The sequence below is a fragment of the Aulonocara stuartgranti genome (genome assembly GCF_965226115.1).
Source record: "Aulonocara stuartgranti genome assembly, chromosome: 8".
NCBI lineage: Eukaryota > Metazoa > Chordata > Actinopteri > Cichliformes > Cichlidae > Aulonocara > Aulonocara stuartgranti.
Window position 1 is genome coordinate 22,670,486 of NC_138959.1, and position 21,374 is coordinate 22,691,859.

At 41.8% G+C, this 21,374-nt stretch overlaps 2 protein-coding genes across 2 annotated transcripts; both read right to left on the reverse strand.

The window, feature by feature from the left end:
* Nucleotides 1–851: 851 nt before the first annotated feature.
* On the reverse strand, nt 852–10,219 carry chadlb (chondroadherin-like b). The gene is made up of 11 exons (XM_082544025.1): nt 10,089–10,219; nt 8,385–8,552; nt 7,785–7,979; nt 7,503–7,658; nt 7,241–7,386; nt 5,404–5,685; nt 5,091–5,301; nt 2,700–2,973; nt 2,212–2,624; nt 1,962–2,128; nt 852–1,729 (listed from the first exon to the last, which is right to left on the reverse strand). The coding sequence occupies exons 2-11, from the start codon at nt 8,550–8,552 to the stop codon at nt 1,420–1,422; spliced, it is 2,322 nt and encodes a 773-aa protein (XP_082400151.1). The 5' UTR covers nt 10,089–10,219; the 3' UTR covers nt 852–1,419.
* Nucleotides 10,220–12,133: 1,914 nt separating this feature from the next.
* LOC309712865 (uncharacterized protein) lies at nt 12,134–20,840 on the reverse strand. Its single transcript, XM_082544028.1, has 11 exons — nt 20,750–20,840; nt 18,588–18,749; nt 17,769–17,963; nt 17,486–17,641; nt 17,247–17,392; nt 16,957–17,152; nt 15,795–15,940; nt 15,505–15,700; nt 14,370–14,515; nt 14,080–14,275; nt 12,134–13,359 (listed from the first exon to the last, which is right to left on the reverse strand). The coding sequence occupies exons 1-10, from the start codon at nt 20,810–20,812 to the stop codon at nt 14,131–14,133; spliced, it is 1,551 nt and encodes a 516-aa protein (XP_082400154.1). The 5' UTR covers nt 20,813–20,840; the 3' UTR covers nt 12,134–13,359; nt 14,080–14,130.
* Between the last annotated feature and the right edge of the window lie 534 nt (nt 20,841–21,374).

Genomic DNA, 21,374 nt, shown 5'->3' on the forward strand with positions numbered 1-21,374 from the left:
TTGACTCTGAAAGTTTTCCTGGGTTGTAATGAAGTTTTTTTTTTAATGTTTTATATCCAGATAGATCCTTTTGTAAATATACAGTCAATTGCAGTATTTTTAAATATATATTATCTAAATGTGATTTGATTTTCAACTTTGAGTATGTTGTGAGCCTACAGTGAAGGTTAACTACCCTCAACTGCAGGCTCGGTAAAGCAATGCTTTATTCTTTTTTTTTTTCTTATTTTCCATCATACATGTACTATTAAATATAAAAGGCCAAAACAACAATCGGGTACATTCCTAAAAACAATGTCTTTACTGGCCACCTCAGCAACACCGAAAGATACCTGAAGGAGAATTGGAGAATTCTTTCACTGGTTAGGAAAAACTACTTCATAACATCTAACCTAGCCAAGAATCCTTCTACCATCAACAGATATCCTCACGAATAAAAATACAAAATGCTGTCCAAATAATTTGTCAAAAGCAAGAACAGATTAGACCAGGGGTGGGGAACTCGAGGGCCGATGTCCTGCAGGTTTTAGACCTCACCCTGGGTCAACACACCTGAATCAAATAATTAGTTCATGACCAGGCCTCTGGAGAACTTCAAGACACATTGAGGAGGTAATTTAGCCATTTGAATCAGCTGTCTTGGATCAAGGATACATCTAAAACCTGCAGGACACCGGCTTTCAAGGCCTGGAGTTTGACACCCCTGGATTAGACTGCTGGAGAAGAGTGCATATGCATAATATGACAGATTAACTTGTACCAGAATGATAGGAAGGGAAGAGTATGGAGAATTAGAGAAATAGCTCATGATCTGAAGAATACATCCTGTGTCAAACATGGTGGAGGCAGTGTGATGGTATGGGCATGAACGTGGCTGCCAGTGGAAACCAGGCAGCGGTCGCTTGTGTTTATTGATGACGTGACCACTGACAGAAGTAGGAGAATGATATGTGGAGTATACAGGCCCATACTCTGTTCAGAATCAGCCAAATGCTACATATATTCATCCAAGTACTAAAAACAATCCTTATATTAAAAATGATGTTAGTTTGTCCAGTTAATTTTTACAATTTTAACATAAACTCCTTAAATCAAAGTTTAAATCTTAATTGCTTGATTGAAAATGTACTGTGGCAAAACTACTAGTACTGTGCAAATACCTGACTGTAGCACTTTTAAGGTGATAAAAGTTAAAGCCCAACATGATATAGCTTACTAATCCAACCGTACAAAGAATTTATACTGTTGTTCAACATTGTGCTAAGACAGCAAGAATGATTAGTGCAGCTGGGACCGTTCAGTTCAGTGTTTAACCTCAAAACTTTGGTTCTGCGCTGTGCTGATGTTTGCATTGAAGCCCTGACTTTAAAACGTCAGCACAGAATGCCAGAATGGATGCAACGCCGAAAGGCGGGAGTTTCAGGGCATGCTGCGTCTCTTTGTGCTTTCAGCAGCTTTCTTTGCTGCACCCTGTTTTGTGTTTGGACTCCCTCGAATTTTGGATTTGACCTTGAGCATCTTGACCTGCCGATGGCCGCTGAGGTGCATCGGTTTGGGTTTGGTTGCCTTGGGGGCCTTTGCTGGCTTTGAGGTGACAGCAGGGGCAGAGGGAAGACTCTCTCCACCAGGACAGGCTTTGAACCCGTGCACATCCTTGACCCTCCGACCCCGCAATTCAGGTGGATTGGCACAGGTGGCTCGCACCTTCAGGTTAACTTTCTCAATCCACCTAGATAAAAAGAAAAGATCCAAATTAGTTACTATTGTTAGTTATTTAATGTTATTGAGCCAAACGGTATAATATGTGAACCTTAAAGCTAATCTTAACAGACAAAGATGCGTCTTTGGAAATGGTTTTGTTCCCATAATGACCAACATTCACACATTTTCGCATACTAGAATCTCTCACCGTCCAAACCCCAGTCCTATTTAACTACATTATTGACTTGCAGCTGTCTTACATGCGCAGTGGCAGTAGGGGGCAGTCACACATTAGAGGATTGTCAGCGAGATTGATGACCTCCAAAGCGGTGAGTGGGTGGAAGTCAGGGACCTCCTCCAGCTGGTTGCCCTCCAAGAAAAGACTCCTCAACCCAGGACCCAGTCCTGCCAGGGCGCTCTGCGACATCTGCAGCAAAAGCAATCACATCGGTTTGAAAAAAATCTACATTACATATGAAAACGTTTGTAGAGTGCACAAAGCCCGCTCACCTTCTCCAGTCCCATGTTATTGAGGTACAGCTCTTTAAGTGACCTCCCCAGAGGTTTGAAAGCATTCGATCCGATCCAACGAATTGAATTTCTGGACAGCCTGAGGTCTCGGAGATTCCCAGCCTTGCTCAGTGCCTCAGTGGGCACCTCCTTGAGCTTATTCCCTCCCAGGTGAAGCATGTCCAAGTCATTTGCCTGGTAAAGAGCCCTGGGCGACACATGCACAATGGCATTCCCGGTGAGATAGAGAGCTCTCAAACCCTCAGCCCCCGTCATGATACCTGGCTCCAGCTTAGTGATGGAGTTGTTCTCCAGATGAAGTGCAAGCAGACTGGGCACCAGTTTGAAGACACCTTTGGGGAAACTGGTAAAGCGGTTCTTTTCCAAATGGAGGTAAGTCAGCTTAGGGAGACCTTAAAGAAAAAAAGCAAGTGAGTTTGGATCTTGTCTGACCATCTACTCTAAATGTAGCGTTGCCAGTGAAAGACCTTTGAAGGCATCTGGGCTCAGGGAGGTAAGCTCATTCTCAGACAGGTACAGGTATATCAGTCCCTTCATCCCATTGAAAGCCCCTCCCTCTACATCCACAATTTTGCAGCGCTGCAGGTGCAAGGACACAACCTGGGTGACACCGGGGAAGCTGTTGCTGGGAATGTAGTGGAAGTTGTTGCCACGCAGGTCCAGGAGACGTGTGCTGGCAGAGAAACCGCGAGGCACTTTAGTGTGACCACGGTTCTCACATGAAGAGTGGTGTGTCTCTGCCTGTAGACAGGTAGGTAAAGGAAATTTAGAGCTCACCAGCACTTCAACCTTGCACGTCCCTCTCCTGACGCTATGAAAGTGTGTTTGTATGAAACTGTCCAGCTTCTTAAATTAATATAAAAAGATTAACTACAATCAGAACAGTAACTTGGATTTTAAAAGTGTTGTTTCTTTACTCCTGATCAAATACGAAACTCTTAAGAGTTAGAAGGACCGATTCATTCTGATGTGTGTTAAATTTGAAGCTTCAGCCAGCAAAGAACCATCTTAGCTTAAATTAATAGCCAAAGTAAAATTTTATTTTATTTTCACTTGCTACACACGAAGCAAACATGATTGGGGGAAAGAAAAGGGAGAAAGAAAGAGAGGTAGGGGAAGACGAACGGTGATAAAGGGCAAAAAACAAAAACCAACAAAACAAACAGACAAAAAAATACATATATCAATCACCTGGATCACCTGTTGAGAAAGAAAAAAGAGAAAACAAGCAAAAAAAAAAGAGAGCAATATAATAAACAACATCATCGCGATAAACTAACAGTAAATAACAGTAAATACTAAATATTGAATATTATTGTGCAGCACATAAGATCGACCGTGCACAGTGTGATTTGAGGTAGGAGCCAAAAAGGGTGTAGTTTGTGTGTGTGAGCACCCGTGAAGGACAAAGAACACACCAGACAGGTCAGGGATAAAGTTAGTGAGAAATTTAAAGCAGGCTTAGGCTACAAAAAGATTTCCCAAGCCTTGAACATCCCACGGAGCACTGTTCAAGCCATCATTCAGAAATGGAAGGAGTATGGCACAACTGTAAACCTACAAAGACAAGGCCGTCCACCTAAACTCACAGGCCGAACAAGGAGAGTGCTGATCAGAAATGCAGCCAAGAGGCCCATGGTGACTCTGGACGAGCTGCAGAGATCTACAGCTCAGGTGGGGGAATCTGTCCATAGGACAACTATTAGTGGTGCACTGCACAAAGTTGGTCTTTATGGAAGAGTGGCAAGAAGAAAGGCATTGTTAACAGAAAACCAGAAGAAGTCCCGTTTGCAGTTTGCCACAAGCCATGTGGGGGACGCAGCAAACATGTGGAAGAAGGTGCTCTGGTCAGATGAGACCAAAATGAAACTTTTTGGCCAAAATGCAAAACGCTATGTGTGGCAGAAAACTAACACTGCACATCACTCTGAACACACCATCCGCCCTGTCAAATATGGTGGTGGCAGCATCATGCTCTGGGGGTGCTTCTCTTCAGCAGGGACAGGGAAGCTGGTCAGAGTTGATGGGAAGATGGATGGAGCCAAATACAGGGCAATCTTGGAAGAAAACCTCTTGGAGTCTGCAAAAGACTTGAGACTGGGGCGGAGGTTCACCTTCCAGCAGGACAACGACCCTAAACATAAAAAGATCTGAAAACTGCTGTTCACAAACACTGTCCATCTAATCTGACTGAGCTGGAGCTGTTTTGCAAAGAATGGGCAAGGATTTCAGTCTCTAGATGTGCAAAGCTGGTAGAGACATACTCTAAAAGACTGGCAGCTGTAATTGCAGCAAAAGGTGGTTCTACAAAGTATTGACTCAGGGGGCTGAATAATTATGCACACCCCACTTTTCAGTTATTTATTTGTAAAAAATGTTTGGAATCATGTATGATTTTTGTTCCACTTCTCACGTGTTCACCACTTTGTGTTGGTCTTTCACGTGGAATTCCAATAAAACTGATTCATGTTTGTGGCTGTAATGTGACAAAATGTGGAAAAGTTCGAGGAGGCCGAATACTTTTGCAAGCCACTGTATATCTCCCCCACCTGCAGAGTGAGTTCATGGAGAGAGGAGACCTCCTTCAAAAAGCCCTTTTTCAATCAATGAACTTGAGGGCTGTTAACTGGTAGACTAAAAACACAAACATGGGGGAAAAAGGCAAATCAAACGCTAGTTTTACAGACTTAAAGGTGGCATTGATTTTCTAACCTAAGCAAGAATCCAGCATATTTCTCAATGTGTTCAACTACATCCTACTATCATTGGCAAATGCAGGTAAAGAGGTTAAAGTCAGCTTGGAAAATATGGTAGGCATTAAATGAAATATAAATATACAAAAAAGTAGTGACACTCACCTCACAGACACAGTTGGCAGGACACTTGACCTTGTTCGGTTCTTCAGTGGGTCGTGGCATGATCCTGGCTGCTTCTTCCTCTTTTATGATGTCTTCCTGACTCTGGCATCTCAGCTCAGAAGGGTGGACAGCATCCAGGCTGTCACCTGAAAGATGGGATGGCCCTCCACAAGTTCCCATCAGCTTCACTTTGTTATAGATAGCCCACTCTCTGCAGAATAGGGGGGAAAAAAGAAAAGAAGAACAAAGTGCTGATCACTTCCCTGAGGTTTCCTGAAACTGTCAGGACAAGAGCAACAAAAACCCGCCGTACCTGAGTGGACGCAGGTAACAGTTGCAGAGGATTGGATTTCCGGCCAGGTTTAGACGGGACAGCTTTGGCGAGCCTTCGGCGAAGGGCTGGATGACACGCAGCTGGTTATTGCTGATGTCCAGGTGGATGAGGTTGGGGGATTTTGAAACAGCTGTGTTCACCAGGTCCTGCAGGGACATGTGGTCCAGGAAGAGGTGGGTCAGCTTGGGCATGGACACAGCCTCCTCCCCCAGGTACGTCATGGGGTTGTAGCTGAGATCGAGACGAGTCACCTCAGGCAGCCTGGATGCAGAAAAGAACAAGGCAGGAATAAGAACAATGATTATTACTCTTATTACTCTTTGTCAACACAGACATCAGGTGTCTGAGTTTAACAAATGACTTTCTGTCCATTGTGTTGAAGTTTGGTCAGACAAGGGACTATACTGTCTGTGAGAGAGGGATTTGACAAAACATGGAATCCCTTTTGTTCTTTCTACTGATTAATATCACACAACTTATCACTTTATTTAAAACCTAGGGATTTTCTATTTTCTTCTCTATCTAGAAATAGGAGAGCCTAATTAAAAAAAAACTTAAATTGCAATATCAACCAGCTTAACTTATAAATGTTAATAGATAGCACATAAATGATGGATAGACGCTGTTATACTGAAGAGTAAACCCACTAGGCTTCACCTTTGAGGCCTAACAACCTTAAATCTGCATCCTTTGTAATGGCCAGCAGGGGGAGACTCTACATATCTCTCCCTAAAAACGCTTTCCTAATGAGTCAACAGTCTGCACTGCAGAAGATAATATTAATTTATACATAATGGTCAAACAGTTAAAGAAACAAAACAAAACAAACAAATTAAAATAACTTAGTAAAAGTAACTGATAAATTAATGGCTACTGGTATGGATAAGCAGCTTAACGTTCTGTAAACATGATGTCATTAACAGAACAGCAAAAACATAACAGGTAATCAGTTGAACTTGTTATCTAAAGCAAAGGAATTGACTACTTTATTGATCCAAAGCTTAAACCTAACAAACAGTAACCTTCAGGGAACGTTTCCCAAAAAGCCCCTAAAAGTTACAATTTGGAGGCGGGTCCAAGAATGTCCGCTCAAGGCGGTGCATAACTATTAGCTTACCATTTTAAAAGAAGTAAGTTAATTGTTATGTACAACTGAAACAGTTAGCTAACACAAATCAAGGAATGGGAGTTCATTAGAACTCACGAACACAGAATCTGTTGAAGAGTGAAGGAAAGCGCTTTTTTGACTCTGACAAGACTATCGGGGAACATTGGATAAAGAATGGGATCCATTGCTTTAGGGTGTGGCCACCTTGTGACTGACAACTCATGCGGTGTCCTACGTTTTTCAGTCAGTTCAACCTATTGATCATCACATCCAGTAGAAACAAACCTACGTTGCAATGCCTAAAATATCAAATGTTGAAGCCCACTGTGATTCACAGTGGCTATGTCCATCTTTAATGTACAGTCTTTGACAGTGGTTTTCAAAGTGTGGGGTGGAGTCTTTGGAGACCTTGCCAATTCTATTCTCTATTTTTTTAAGTGATACAAATTGGACTCTTTTAATTATTCGTAATCAATGATTAAAAAAGAAAGAGATGTGACATTTTTTCAGCTTCAGAAGTCGAGAATGCCAGAAGAAGCTTTCTTAAGCTTTTTCTCTAGTACGTGTAAAGCAACCAGCGGGCCTGTGCTTTGCTGTTAATTATGATGTCATAATTGTCACATTGGATTTTAGTTTTTCTCTAGATTTACATCCAGTGTGAGATTCCTGTTTAGCTCCAATGCTGAGCGATGGTGCCTCTCACTTCACCTGGTCATGGTCTCAGTGGGGAAAAACTGTAACTCGTTGTGATCCAGGCTGAGACGAGTTAGTGTGAACAGTCCGGCAAAGGCTTCAGTATCCAGGTAGTTTAGAAAGTTGTAACTAAGACGAAGCCACTTGATATTCTGCAGGCCCTGAAAGCAAAGGAAGCTGGCATTTTATTTAAGGCTCCAACAAGACGTGCATCTCTGTAAAATATTTGAAATTTTCCATTTCGAAGTATTTTGTACACACGGTTTAGTGCGAGTACCTGGAATGCCATATTAGGGATGTAAACCAGCTGATTGTGTGAGAGGGAGAGCAGGTTGAGGGAGCCCAGCTGAGAGAACGCTCCAGGCTGGATCTCTTCCACACGATTACGGTCAATAATAAGCTGCTTTAGTGAGGACAAACCGTCAAATGACTCCTAGAATCATAAAAAAAACAAAGGACTGCACTGAGAATGGTTGGGTAGACTTCTTGAAGTTAATTTTAGTTTTTAAAAACCACTGAAAATGATCATGGGATATATGTGGTTTAAGTCTAAGAATACCTGGTAGAGGATGTCAATGTTGTTGTTGGCAAGGTTGAGGAAGACCAGGCGACCGAGGCCACGGAACGCCCCCTCCTTCACCTTGTGGATGTTACAGCGCTGCAGCGACAGGTGAGTCAGGTAGGGGGTGTGCCTGAAAGCCCCAGTGGGGAGTTCCTGTATGTCATTACCTCGAAGGTCCAGTTTCACTGTTATCTATGAGGAAAACAGATTATATATTAGAGGATAATAATAAGTATTTAAAAGGTACCACAGCTTTGGAAGTTTAGCCGAAGCCTTATCATTCTTTAACAGGGGTATTAAAATTTGTATTTCCCTGGAAATAAACACCTGTTCAACAGAGAATTGTTTAAACAGCCCCATTTTTGTGGATTGTTTAAACACCACAGCTTACCTGAGTATTGTTGCTAATCATTTCCATCTAGACTTCTTAGATGTGCAGCAGACAAATGTGCAGCAGCTGTGTGATGCTATCATCCTAATATGAACCAAAATCTGTGAGGAATGTTTTAGGACCTTGTTGAATCTGAGCGGATACGACCTGGTGCTAGCAAGGTGTACCTAACAAACTGACCAGTAAGTGTATATGTTTATAGATACCTCATCAACAGCAGGAGGAACCTGGGTCAGGTTCTTGTTGACACAGGTCACAGTGAGTTGGATTTGGTCGCAGAAACACTCCTGTGGGCATTTTGCTGCTTGGACTGCAGGGACGCAGAGGACCAGCGAGCTGATCAGCAGAATCCAAAAGGTAACGGGAAGGTCCATCTGTAGGGAAAACCCTGATTCACTCTTTTAGTTTGGCCACATAACATGTCAAACTGCAATGCTAAATGTTTAAGGTGCACGTACGCCAACAAATTACCGCTGATTCGTTTTTTTTTTATTTTTAGCGGCGATGTACCGTAATAGAAAATTTATTCATGCATACAGCTTTCCAGTTTTCTGTTCATGTTGGCAGCTTCAACATTAATTTATATGCATTTGGATAAAAAAATGTATTAATGTAGTAATATATCAGTTACAGGGGCAACTTCTTTTAGAGGTATTTTGTTTTGTTTTTTACACTTGCTACTTTAAACACATTTTTATTGACAGATTTGCATCAACGTGTTATTGATGCAAGAGATGTCATTGTAATAGATTCTCATTAAACCAAGAATAAGTCTTTTAACCTGCAAAAAGGTTGGAAACTGTCCTTGGTTAGAATCATAAGGAATGTCGTTCTCAGAGGAAGTTTTAAAAAAATGTTATTATCACTGAATTCGGACACCGTAAGAAAAAGCTGTGTGTCATTCAGTTATTTTTCCCTTTCCAAAGCTGAAGGTAGTTTAAAAAAATCCTTCTGCACTTTTGGGGATTAATGCCATTTGGTCAGATTGGTCTGCCGTAGTCTTCACTGGAATGCCTTAAAACCACATTCCCATGTTGGATCAACAGTGCTGATCCACAGGAACGGACATGAAAAGCTTCAGAGCTCCACACTCTACAGTTTGGACTCTGGAAATGTGGACACGTGCAGTATGCTATGGCTAATTTTTTTTCTGTTAAAACTGTGACCTCAAAGAAACCATTGACCGCACAACACAAACGGCAAATACATGAACTTATTTGCTATGTGCACTTGAAGTCAATGATAAGATTGGTATAAAAGGTTGAAAATACTTGGTGTCATCTCAAGCAGCAGGGAAACGAAGCTGTACCACACGTTTAAAAAGAATTAAACTGCTAGTTTCATAGTTATTCACGCCATATTATTTTCGAGTGCCCACCTGAACAGAAAGAGGCCCAGAAACTAGAGAGGAAGGAATTTCCTCAGTTCAGGCTGTTTGTCTTCGTTCCCCCGGGATCAACAGGTCCAAACCGCGGAGGAGCAGCCGCACCGGCCGTGCACAAAGGCGCAGTGTCTTTCTCTGCCGCGGCTGTGCCAAAATGCGTTTCCCCTGAAAATACACGCCTGTCCACCGGGCAGTGCGACATAGCAGGCACTGTACAGCCCCGAGACACTGATTTAGCCTAAACTACGATCATTACAAAAAATCTGAATATGATTTGTGTAGATATCAGGTTACATTTGTTCAAGTTAAGTGCTTATTACAAAAAAATACTAAAGTTCGTTATTAAAAGACGATGCTTTCCTTTTTGACGCAAAACAAAATGCAGGACTAAATACCTGAGCATCGGGTATCAACCGTTCCGGCCTGTTTAAGTGTTGCCCGGACACCATTACAATCGTTTGAATGTGTGTAATACTTTTAAATCCGGACATTCAATGATAAGAAACCCCTTTACGCACAAACTCACCGTGGCGGTTCCGTCCAGCTGCAGAGCGCTACTGGTCCCTCAGTCACGAACTCCGCCGCTCTTCCCCTGCTTGTCGCCCCATCCAAAACAAACTCCGTCTATCCCCTTCTTTCACGTCTGCTCCTTGGCTACCTCCACCTCCAACCCCACTGCTGCAGTCTGCTCACTGCGCCTCAGAGTTTATTAAAGGACTAGTTCAGCCCAAAGTGAGGAGAATCAGTCACCTCAGAGCCTAAAGTCTAACTTTCATATGCACCACTAAAAATGAAAGTGACATTAAAAAAATTAAAATATGTAAGAACTCTGATCACAGTGTAACACAGTTAAAATCAGAAGCCATAAATGATTATGAATCCCTTTCTCCTGCTTTGGTTACAATGGATCTGTGAGATCTCAGATGAACCAGACCTAGATCAGATGATCAATGAACCAGTTTGTGTAATTTGGTGTCAGGTGCAGTGATCCATAATGTCCCAGAGGTCTTTGAGGATCGGTGAATGGCATTGCTGACTTTGTTGTTCAGGAACAGCATAAAAACACTGGTCACATGAGGCTGGGAATTATTCTCCACCCACATTTGGTCGGAGGATTTCTTTTTTTTTTTTTTTGTCCCGTTTGGATCTATAGCCATCAGAATTGTTGTCTTGAGGCCAAGAAAGATGCCAAGCGGATTTATTTTACCAAGTGGATCATCATGGCCTTGCCATATTGGTCCATTTGATTGACCTTTATTATAATTATGAATTTATTTTATTTTCAGTTGCAAACGGGACAGACATAACTGTGGGATAGGACAGGGGGAAAGAATGAAAGAAAGAGGGGGAGAGAAAGAAAGAAAACCAAAGGGGAGAAGAGACGGTGAGAAGGGGGGGAAGAGAGAAAAACAAACAAACAAAAAAATAACAAAAAAAAAACAAAACTCCTGGGTCACCTGTATGGAGAGAAAACAACAGAGGAGACAGCAAACAACAAAGAGCAACATAATAATAGAAAAAAAAAGCACCATCACAATAAACTAGCTAGCAGTAGATATCAATAGTTACTAAATAATAAACGATATTGTGCAACACGCAAGATAGACAGCGCACAGTGTGCTTTGAGGCAGCAGCCAAGAAAGCTGTAGTCCGCGTCTGTGAATACCCATGTGTACACCTGTGTGCATACCTGTGTGGATCAGCATGCTTGCATTCCAAAGGCTTCTCCATGTAATGATCTGCTAGGGAGTGTGGGGAGCCACAGCCCTGTCCTTTATGGTATCAAGCAGGTATGGAGGAGATCAAAACTCCAGACATCCAGAGGCACCCAGAACACAAGAGACCAAGGAAGACCCACAGAGGGGCAGCTGCGGTCGGAGGATTTCATTCTGGTACCTACAGCAGTCAGGATACCAAGTCGAGGTCTGTGTTCTCTTCAAGGATATGCCTACCCAGACCATCTCTACCACACTGCCAAACTGGTCATGCTAGATGATATTATGGGGTTGTCACTCCTCATACACTTGAGCAGCCACTGGTCCTGCTGCTAGGTTGATGCTATTCTACAGCCCTATCCACGGCTCCTCACATCTCCTCCACACTTTAGTCTGTGCCTTCTTGTGATAGCACCTATGGATATGTCATCCTGGAGTTGGACTTTCTGTGAAGCCTCAGTGCGATGCAGGGACAGTCTCATGCAGTAGTGGCAAGAATCAGTCAGGAGGGATAAGATCAATGATCTGTGAGAGGAGGGTTTATTCTGTTGCCTCTCATGCACCTGTTGTCACTTTTATTTACACCAAAGCAGGTGAACTACACTCATCACAGTTTCTGCTTCCTAACTGGACAGATTATATTCCTTAAGTTTAACTCATTGTGTTTTGATGTGATGCTCCATTATTCATCTCACCTGTTTTATTCAACATGGATGCTTTCTGAGGACTGATGCTAATAAACATCACCACTCAAAAAAAAACCAAACAAAACCCCATTACATTTTCTTAGAATGAGTTCAAAGGCGGCTGTTGCAGACATGACTGTGAAAACACTCAGACAAACACAGAGGGTGTTAGGTTCGTTAGATGAACTATATTTAAGACAGAACATATGGTACAAATTACTAATCAGGTAAACCAAAGTTATCCTCAAGGAATAGATGCACAATCAAACAGGTGATCTAAATGCTACGTTCCATTCTCATACCACCAACACACAGAGCTATATGAGGTAATACACAGGACGTTGTGCAACATAAAGTCATATAAGAAACTGCAAATAAAAGTGATTCTGGTCCCTGATCATGATGATCCTGCAGTATGGGTTGGTCCCTATGAGCAGCACAATCACAGCTGTGAGTAAACAAACTCTCCCTAACGTTGCTCTTATTTCCCTTTAAAGAATTTATTCAAATACATTTAAAAAAAGACAACACCTTTTTATTTATTTTACTTATAGATTATAATAATGTTTGCATCACAACTTCTGTCTCAGCACTCCTGAACCAGGTTTTCACAAAAAATCAGTAGTTGTATCAGCGTCTGCCACACCGGTGGGATCTCTTCTACAAATTTCCCAATTTATTTCAGAAACACTGATGATAATTAAACCGAGATTAAAAGCATGTTTCTGAAATAAATTCAGTTTTTTGTCTTTTTTTTTTTAGTAAATTTTAACTCAATTACTTACTAAATGTAGGATGTTCACTTCACTTCAAGTTACAGTCATTAATCATTTTAAACACATTTGTGCTTTTTAGCAGCTTTCTTTGCTGCACCCTGCTTTGTGTTTGGACTCCCACAAATTTTGGATTTGGCCTTGAGCATCTTGACCTGCTGATGACCGTTGAGGTCAATCGGTTTGGGTTTGGTTGCTTTGGGGGCCTTTGCTGGCTGTGAGGTAGTGTAAAGCGAGTGGTAAGGAAGGTGATATGTAGACAGCATCAGCAGACTGGTCAAATTTCTTACAAATGTACTTTATTTTCTGGCACCATCTGGTACCATTTTAAAACAACCTCGGTTGTCAAAATCTTACTTGTTTTGTACAGAATTTTACACACACATGCACCTCATTAGTCTCTACCATTAAGAAATAGGTTAACGATACAATCTAAACAAAGAAACAGGAATAACATTATTTACAAACTCATTTACACAAATAAATGGTTTGAAAAGTAAAATGCTGCATACAATACAAGTCAAAAGATTACTTAAAAATAAAATAAACGACACTATATAGAAGGAAATACCCTTCATTTGGCACAGGTGGCTCGCACCTTCAGATTAACTTTCTCCATCCATCTAGATAAAGAGAAAAGATCCAAATTAGTTACTAGTGTTAGTTATGGTATAATATGATGACCTTAAAGCTAATCTTAACAGATAAAGATGCATCTTTGGAAAATGGTTTTGTTCCTGTAATAAACATTCACACATGCAAAACATTTTTTCCACATATTAGAATCTCTCAGCGTCCAAACTTCAGTCCTATTTAACTACATTATTGACTTGCAGCTGTCTTACATGCATAGTGGCAGTAGGGGGCAGTCACACATTAGAGGAGCTAAAGTCAGACCACTAACTTGGATTTTAAAAGTGTTGTTTCTTTACTTCTGATCAAATACGAACCTCTTAAGAGTTAGTTAGGACAACTGATTCATTCTGATGTGTGTTAAATTTGAAACCATCGTAGCTTACATTAATATCCAAAGTAGAGGAAAACATCAAACCTGGCTCAATTTAAAACCTTTTTCAATCATTGAACTTGAGGGCTGTTAACTGGTAGATTAAAAAGACAAGTCATGGAAAAACGGCAAATCAGCCGTAGTTTTTACAGACTTAAACTTGGCATTGATTTTCTAACCTAATCAAGAATCCAGTGTATTCCTCAATGTGTTCAACTATATCCTATATATATATGTAACTATATTGGCAAACGCAGGTAAAGAGGTTAAAGTCAGTTTGGAATATATGGTAGGCATTAAACAAAATATAAATATACAAAAAACTAGTGGCACTCACCTCACAGACACAGTTGGCAGGACACTTGACCTTGTTCGGTTCTTCAGTGGGTCATGGCATGATCCCTGCTGCTTCCTCTTCCTCACTCTGGCATCTCAGCTTAGGAGGGTCGACAGCGTTCAGTCTCTCACCTGAAAGATGGGATGGCCCTCCACAAGTCCCCACCAGCTTCACTTTGTTAAAGAAAGCCCACACTCTGCAGAATAGGGGGGGGGGGAGAAAATCATGCTGATCACTTTCCTGAGGTTTCCTGAAGCTGTCAGTACATGACCAACAACAGCCCATCGTACCTTAGTGGATGCAGGCAACGGTTGCAGAGGATTGGATTCCTGGACAGGTTCAGACGTCTTAGGTTAACCAGTTCGACAAAGGCTTCAGTGTCCAGGTAGATTAGACAGTTGTTACTAAGACGAAGCTTCTTGATATTCTGCAGGCCCTGAAAGCAAAGGAAGCTGGCATTTTATTTAAGGCTCCAGCAACAGGTGCATCTCTGTAAAAGTATTTTGTACACACGGTTTAGTGTGAGTACCTGGAATGCCATATTAGGGATGTAAACCAGCTGATTGTGTGAGAGGGAGAGCAGGTTGAGGGAGCCCAGCTGAGAGAACGCTCCAGGCTGGATCTCTTTCACATGATTGTGGTCAATAATAAGCGCCTGCCACACTGGTTGGATCTATTCTACAAATTTCCCAATTTATTTCAGAAACACTGATGACATGTAAACCGAGATTTCCACAGATATAAAAGCATGTTTCTGAAATAAATTCCTGTTTTGTGTCTTCTTTTTTTTTTAATTTGTAAATTTTAACTCAGTTAATTACTAAATGTAGGATGTTCGCTTCACCTCAGGTTACAGTCATTAATCATTTTAAACACATTAAACTCAAGTCTGATTGATGTGAAGTTCTTTTTTCTTTTTTAAAGCATCTGTATCTATTTTCTATAAAATATAAGTCACAAGCACAAGTAGAAAATAAAAATTGAGACATTCTTGGACAGTCTCTGTGAAGCCTTCATAGAAAATGAAAGTCAGGAGCAGAAATCAGTGGTTGGACTTGGCCTTTGACTAGAAACACCCCCCCCCCCAAAAAACAAAAACATCCCTGCTAGTTTTTCAAAGTTGAAAAATTGAATGTGAGTGCAGAGTGTGCCCCTGTGTCAGCTGAGTCAGTGTTAATCCTGGCACCTCCTCTCCAAAGCAGAGCTCAGCCTCTCTGGCACTGCCGCACAGATGTAACCTTAGGCCGCCTAAGGTTACATCTTTTGGCATCTTACAATGCTGTGATTGCAGCCATTACCCAACTCTCTGTGAATGGTACTCATGGCCATTGATCAGTGGTTATGAGAATTTGCATAATTATGATGAAGGAACTGACTGAAGGCATTAAATGAAATATAAATATACAAAAAACTAGTGACACTCACCTCACAGACACAGTGTGCAGGACACTTGACCTTGTTCAGTTCTTCAGTGGGTCGTGGTATGATCCCTGCTGCTTCCTCTTCCTCACTCTGGCATCTCAGCTTAGGAGGGTGGACAGCGTTCAGTCTCTCACCTGAAAGATGGGATGGCCCTCCACAAGTCCCCACCAGCTTCACTTTGTTATAGAAAGCCCACTCTCTGCAGAATAGGGGGGGGGGGAGAAAATCATGCTGATCACTTTCCTGAGGTTTCCTGAAGCTGTCAGTACATGACCAACAACAGCCCATCGTACCTTAGTGGACGCAGGCAACGGTTGCAGAGGATTGGATTCCTGGACAGGTTCAGACGTCTTAGGTTAACCAGTTCGACAAAGGCTTCAGTGTCCAGGTAGTTTAGACAGTTGTTACTAAGACGAAGCTTCTTGATATTCTGCAGGCCCTGAAAGCAAAGGAAGCTGGCATTTTATTTAAGGCTCCAGCAACAGGTGCATATCTGTAAAATCTTTGAAATTTCCATTTTGAAGTATTTTGTACACACGGTTTAGTGTGAGTACCTGGAATGCCATATTAGGGATGTAAACAAGCTGATTGTGTGAGAGGGAGAGCAGGTTGAGGGAGCCCAGCTGAGAGAACGCTCCAGGCTGGATCTCTTTCACATGATTGTGGTCAATAATAAGCGCCTGCCACACTGGTTGGATCTATTCTACAAATTTCCCAATTTATTTCAGAAACACTGATGACATGTAAACCGAGATTTCCACAGATATAAAAGCATGTTTCTGAAATAAATTCCTGTTTTGTGTCTTCTTTTTTTTTTTAATTTGTAAATTTTAACTCAGTTAATTACTAAATGTAGGATGTTCGCTTCACCTCAGGTTACAGTCATTAATCATTTTAAACACATTAAACTCAAGTCTGATTGATGTGAAGTTTTTTTTTCTTTTTTAAAGCATCTGTATCTATTTTCTATAAAATATAAGTCACAAGCACAAGTAGAAAATAAAAATTGAGACATTCTTGGACAGTCTCTGTGAAGCCTTCATAGAAAATGAAAGTCAGGAGCAGAAATCAGTGGTTGGACTTGGCCTTTGACTAGAAACACCCCCCCCCCAAAAAAAAACAAAAACATCCCTGCTAGTTTTTCAAAGTTGAAAAATTGAATGTGAGTGCAGAGTGTGCCCCTGTGTCAGCTGAGTCAGTGTTAATCCTGGCACCTCCTCTCCAAAGCAGAGCTCAGCCTCTCTCTGGCACTGCCGCACAGATGTAACCTTAGGCCGCCTAAGGTTACATCTTTTGGCATCTTACAATGCTGTGATTGCAGCCATTACCCAACTCTCTGTGAATGGTACTCATGGCCATTGATCAGTGGTTATGAGAATTTGCATAATTATGATGAAGGAACTGACTGAAGGCATTAAATGAAATATAAATATACAAAAAACTAGTGGCACTCACCTCACAGACACAGTTGGCAGGACACTTGACCTTGTTCAGTTCTTCAGTGGGTCGTGGTATGATCCCTGCTGCTTCCTCTTCCTCACTCTGGCATCTCAGCTTAGGAGGGTGGACAGCGTTCAGTCTCTCACCTGAAAGATGGGATGGCCCTCCACAAGTCCCCACCAGCTTCACTTTGTTACACAAAGCCCACTCTCTGCAGAATAGGGGGGGGGGAAGAAAATCGTGCTGATCACTTTCCTGAGGTTTCCTGAAGCTGTCAGTACATGACCAACAACAGCCCATCGTACCTTAGTGGACACAGGCAACGGTTGCAGAGGATTGGATTCCTGGACAGGTTCAGACGTCTTAGTTTAACCAGTTCGACAAAGGCTTCAGTGTCCAGGTAGTTTAGACAGTTGTTACTAAGACGAAGCGTCTTGATATTCTGCAGGCCCTGAAAGCAAAGGAAGCTGGCATTTTATTTAAGGCTCCAGCAACAGGTGCATCTCTGTAAAAGTATTTTGTACACACGGTTTAGTGTGAGTACCTGGAATGCCATATTAGGGATGTAAACCAGCTGATTGTGTGAGAGGGAGAGCAGGTTGAGGGAGCCCAGCTGAGAGAACGCTCCAGGCTGGATCTCTTTCACACGATTACGGTCAATAATAAGCTGCTTTAGTGAGGACAGACCGTCAAATGCCTCCTAGAATCATAAAAAAACCAAGGACTGCACTAAAAATTGTTGGGTAGACTTCTTGAAGTTAATTTTTATTTTTTTAAAAACCACTTAAAATGACAATGGGATATATGTGGTTTAAGTCTAAGAATACCTGGTAGAGGATGTCAATGTTGTTGTTGGCAAGGTTGAGGAAGACCAGGCGACCGAGGCCACGGAACGCCCCCTCCTTCACCTTGTGGATGTTACAGCGCTGCAGCGACAGGTGAGTCAGGTAGGGGGTGTGCATGAAAGCCCCAGTGGGGAGTTCCTGTATGTCATTACCTTGAAGGTCCAGTTTGACTGTTCTCTATAAGGAGATTACATATTAGAGGATAATAATAAGTATTTAATAGGTACTACAGCTTGAGAAGTTTAGCCGAAGCCTTATCATTCTTTAACAGGGGTATTAAAATTTGTATTTGCCTCGAAATAAACACCTGTTCAACAGAATTGTTTAAACAGCCCCATTTTTGAGGATTGTTTAAACTCCACAGCTTACCCGACTGTTGTTGCTAATCATTTCCATCCCTTTATGACCACAGTGCATTCAACTTCTGATGGCTGCTTCCAGCAGGATAGCGTACCACAGAGCTCAAATCATCTCAAACATGTTCCATGAATATGACACTGAAATTACTGTACTCATATTTTCTCCACAGTCACCAGATCTCAGTCCAATAAAGCATCTTTTGAATGTGGTGGAACAGGAGATTTGCATCTTAGATGTGCAGCAGGCAGCTGTGTGATGTTATCATGCTAATACGGACCAAAATCTGGGAGGAATGTTTTAGGACCTTGTTGAATCTATGCATGACAAATTAAGGCAGTTCTGAAGATAGAAGAGGATGCGGTTGTATCCTCTTGGTCGTATCCGGTTGCTAGCAAGGTGTATCTAACAAACTGATGAGTAAGTGTATATGTTTATAGATACCTCATCAACATTAGGAGGAACCTGGGTCAGGTTCTTGTTGGCACAGGTCACATTGAGCTGGACACAGAAACACTCCTGTGGGCATTTTGCTGCTTGGACTGCAGAGACCCAGAAGACCAGCAGGTTGATCAGCAGAATCCAACGAGTAAGGCGAAGGTGCTTCTGCATGGAAAACACTCATTCAGTCTTTTAGTTTTGCTACATACTTCAAACAGTAACATTAATTGTTTAAAGTGCAAACACACCAACAAATTACTGCTGATTAGAGTTTAGTAATTCTTTAGGTTGGACACTGTGCTTGGTTACTGTCACACAGTGGAAATTTGTATTTGTTTTATAGTCTGTTTTATGCTGATTTTAATGTTTATTTGTATGTGTGGTTCTGATTTTATTTGCATGATTTTACTTTGATATTTGTGATGCATGTTTTTAGTGTTTATGTATGACATTGTTTTAATCCACTATGGACTGACTGGACAGTGGACAAATTAGTCAATAGCAGGCACCTGTTGAGGTGTTGGGTGTGCCCTGATGTGGCCTATCAGCTGCTGAAAGGATCTGTTAGAAAAGCTGGGTCAGCACCTCAATGAGGGAGAGGCCCAGATTCCGGGAGGAAGGAGCATGTAGACGCTAGATGAAACGGCTTGCGTGAAGACGGGCTGACCGGTGCGACTTGGTGTCCAATTCCGGCCACAGAAAAGGCGACCGGTGGAAAACAGCGTGCGTGATTAAAAGACGTGAACCTTTGCCTGCATTCGTGAGTACTGTTTTCCACTGTCGTTCACTGGTTGCAGCTTCACAGACAATGTTTCTGGTCAGTATCTTTCATTATGTAGTAGGTTGGAAAACGCTACATGTTTAATTTTGTTCACACTACAAATAAAATGTGACAGCAAACGCGCTCTAGTGTGAACCCACAAAGCGGCCCGCATACGCAGAAGAAGACGTCACACACAACGCTCTCTGTTTAGACTCAGACCAAACAGTATTGTTTGACTGATGGCCCTTAACCTCCTAAGACCCAAACTCTTCCATTACATGCATTTTTAATTTCTCTTTGATATTTGGGCTGAATGGGACCTGATGAATGTAAAAACAAAGAATTACCAGATTTTGATTTTTTTTTTTTTTTTTTACCTAATTTTTGTTTCTAAGAAAAATAAGAGCCACATATGAGGATATTCGTTTAAAATTTCGATAGAACAGTAGCAGTATAATGTCCCCGTAAGTGGATATCAGACCCTTGTAGAGCAAAATCGAGTATTTGTGCTGTTCACACTGTCTCACCATGATCGGATATGGGTCGCATGGGGTCAAAAAAGTCGGATTGATGCGCTTTCGCCTGCAGTGTGAACGTCGCCTTATTCTAACACTGCTATGCGTTGCCATCCTGAGGTTACACCTCATTATGTCAGTAGATGGTGTTCTTGCACTGCTGTGGAACTACCAGAGGGACTCGGGCTCAGTGAATCCGCAGCTCAGAAATAAAAGCGCTCCGGCCTGAGCAAGACACTAACTTCGTCGTCCTCTCTATTAATCCACACTTTGCCCATACTTGGCTACGCAGTACTCTCTAGCCTGTGTGCCGCTTGCTGCCCATCCAGATTCCCCTAGGTCTGGCGCCAGTAACATTGACAAGGCGTCGCTACGAGGGAGGCTGCTGTTGCAGCGAGCCAGGGAAGCGTTGTCTGTGGGGCACAGCTGGATTGTGGTGCGAAGAGTCCAATGGAAACACAGGGCAGAGATAAGAGCTTCCATGTTGCCACTGGTGTAGATCATTGGTTAAATGATCACCAAGCAATATTTGTTTATGCAGACCTGCCGTAACTGTGGGGGCTAGTCCAACCGAAATAGTATTTTGGGGGGGAGGTTGTTCTTCGGGTACTGCCGTTATGTTTTGTCGTGTGCTGGAGGACGCATTAAAGTTTTACAGCGGACTAACATCCAGAGTGATCATTTGCTCATCGCATCACATGAGAGTGCTACAACTGTTGGCATGGGGTCAGCTTCGTGTGTGTGTGTTCTGGAAATTGAATGAAATGTTGAAACTGTGTGGAGAAAAAGGCTTTCATTCTGTAGCTTTTATGCAGTTTCATTGTCATGGTGAAGTTCTTTTATTTATTTTTTTCACTTTAATTTAGCACTGGCTTCCGTGGACTCACTCTTTGCCTCTCTTCCTCCTTCCATCTCCACATCTGAGCTTTCGCACTCCACTTGCGGTCCATCTGAGAACAAGGCAAAATTTGGTATTGCATTAATTATTGAATTATCCACCCTTAACAACTCTTGGACTTAATCCATGATAGAGTAATGATAGAAAAATATTATACAATCAAAACATTGCAGGTGTGTTTATTATACTTGAAAGTTATTGCAATGCAACAACTGGTACATGTGTTATTGTTACCTGTGCAGATCCCTCACCAGCTGGATCCACTGCCTTTAGCAGCCTCACAGAGCTGCGTTTGTCACGGTTTCCTCCTCCTTACAAGGTATGTCCTGGACAATGTTATATCATTAGTAATAATTTAAAAAAAAAAAAAATCTCCACATAAAAGGCACACACAGTAACATTTTATACCTTCTCCAGAATACTGTATATACTATGGCCACAAGTTTGCATCATGGTGCTGATACAGAATACTCCCCGTATTATTTACTCCTAGTGCTATAATAAAGTAATGGGAATTAAAAAAAAAAAAAGTAATAAATATTAAATGTCTTTATGATGATTCAATTTTCTGACTATTGTTGAGATAAAATTATTTGAAGTGCCCCAATCCTTTG

Excerpts from the sequence above, each read along its gene's own strand:
- chadlb (XM_082544025.1), bottom strand. The coding sequence starts at position 8,552 with ATGGACCTTCCCGTTACCTTTTGGATTCTGCTGATCAGCTCGCTGGTC. Across the intron at positions 2,974-5,090 it reads CTGCCAACTGTGTCTGTGAG|GCAGAGACACACCACTCTTC; the intron begins GTGAGTGTCACT and ends ACCTGTCTACAG. Across the intron at positions 2,625-2,699 it reads GAGCCCAGATGCCTTCAAAG|GTCTCCCTAAGCTGACTTAC; the intron begins GTCTTTCACTGG and ends TTTTTCTTTAAG.
- LOC309712865 (XM_082544028.1), bottom strand. The coding sequence starts at position 20,812 with ATGGACCGCAAGTGGAGTGCGAAAGCTCAGATGTGGAGATGGAAGGAG. Across the intron at positions 17,153-17,246 it reads CGTTGCCTGTGTCCACTAAG|AGAGTGGGCTTTGTGTAACA; the intron begins GTACGATGGGCT and ends CCTATTCTGCAG. Across the intron at positions 14,276-14,369 it reads CGTTGCCTGCATCCACTAAG|AGTGTGGGCTTTCTTTAACA; the intron begins GTACGATGGGCT and ends CCTATTCTGCAG.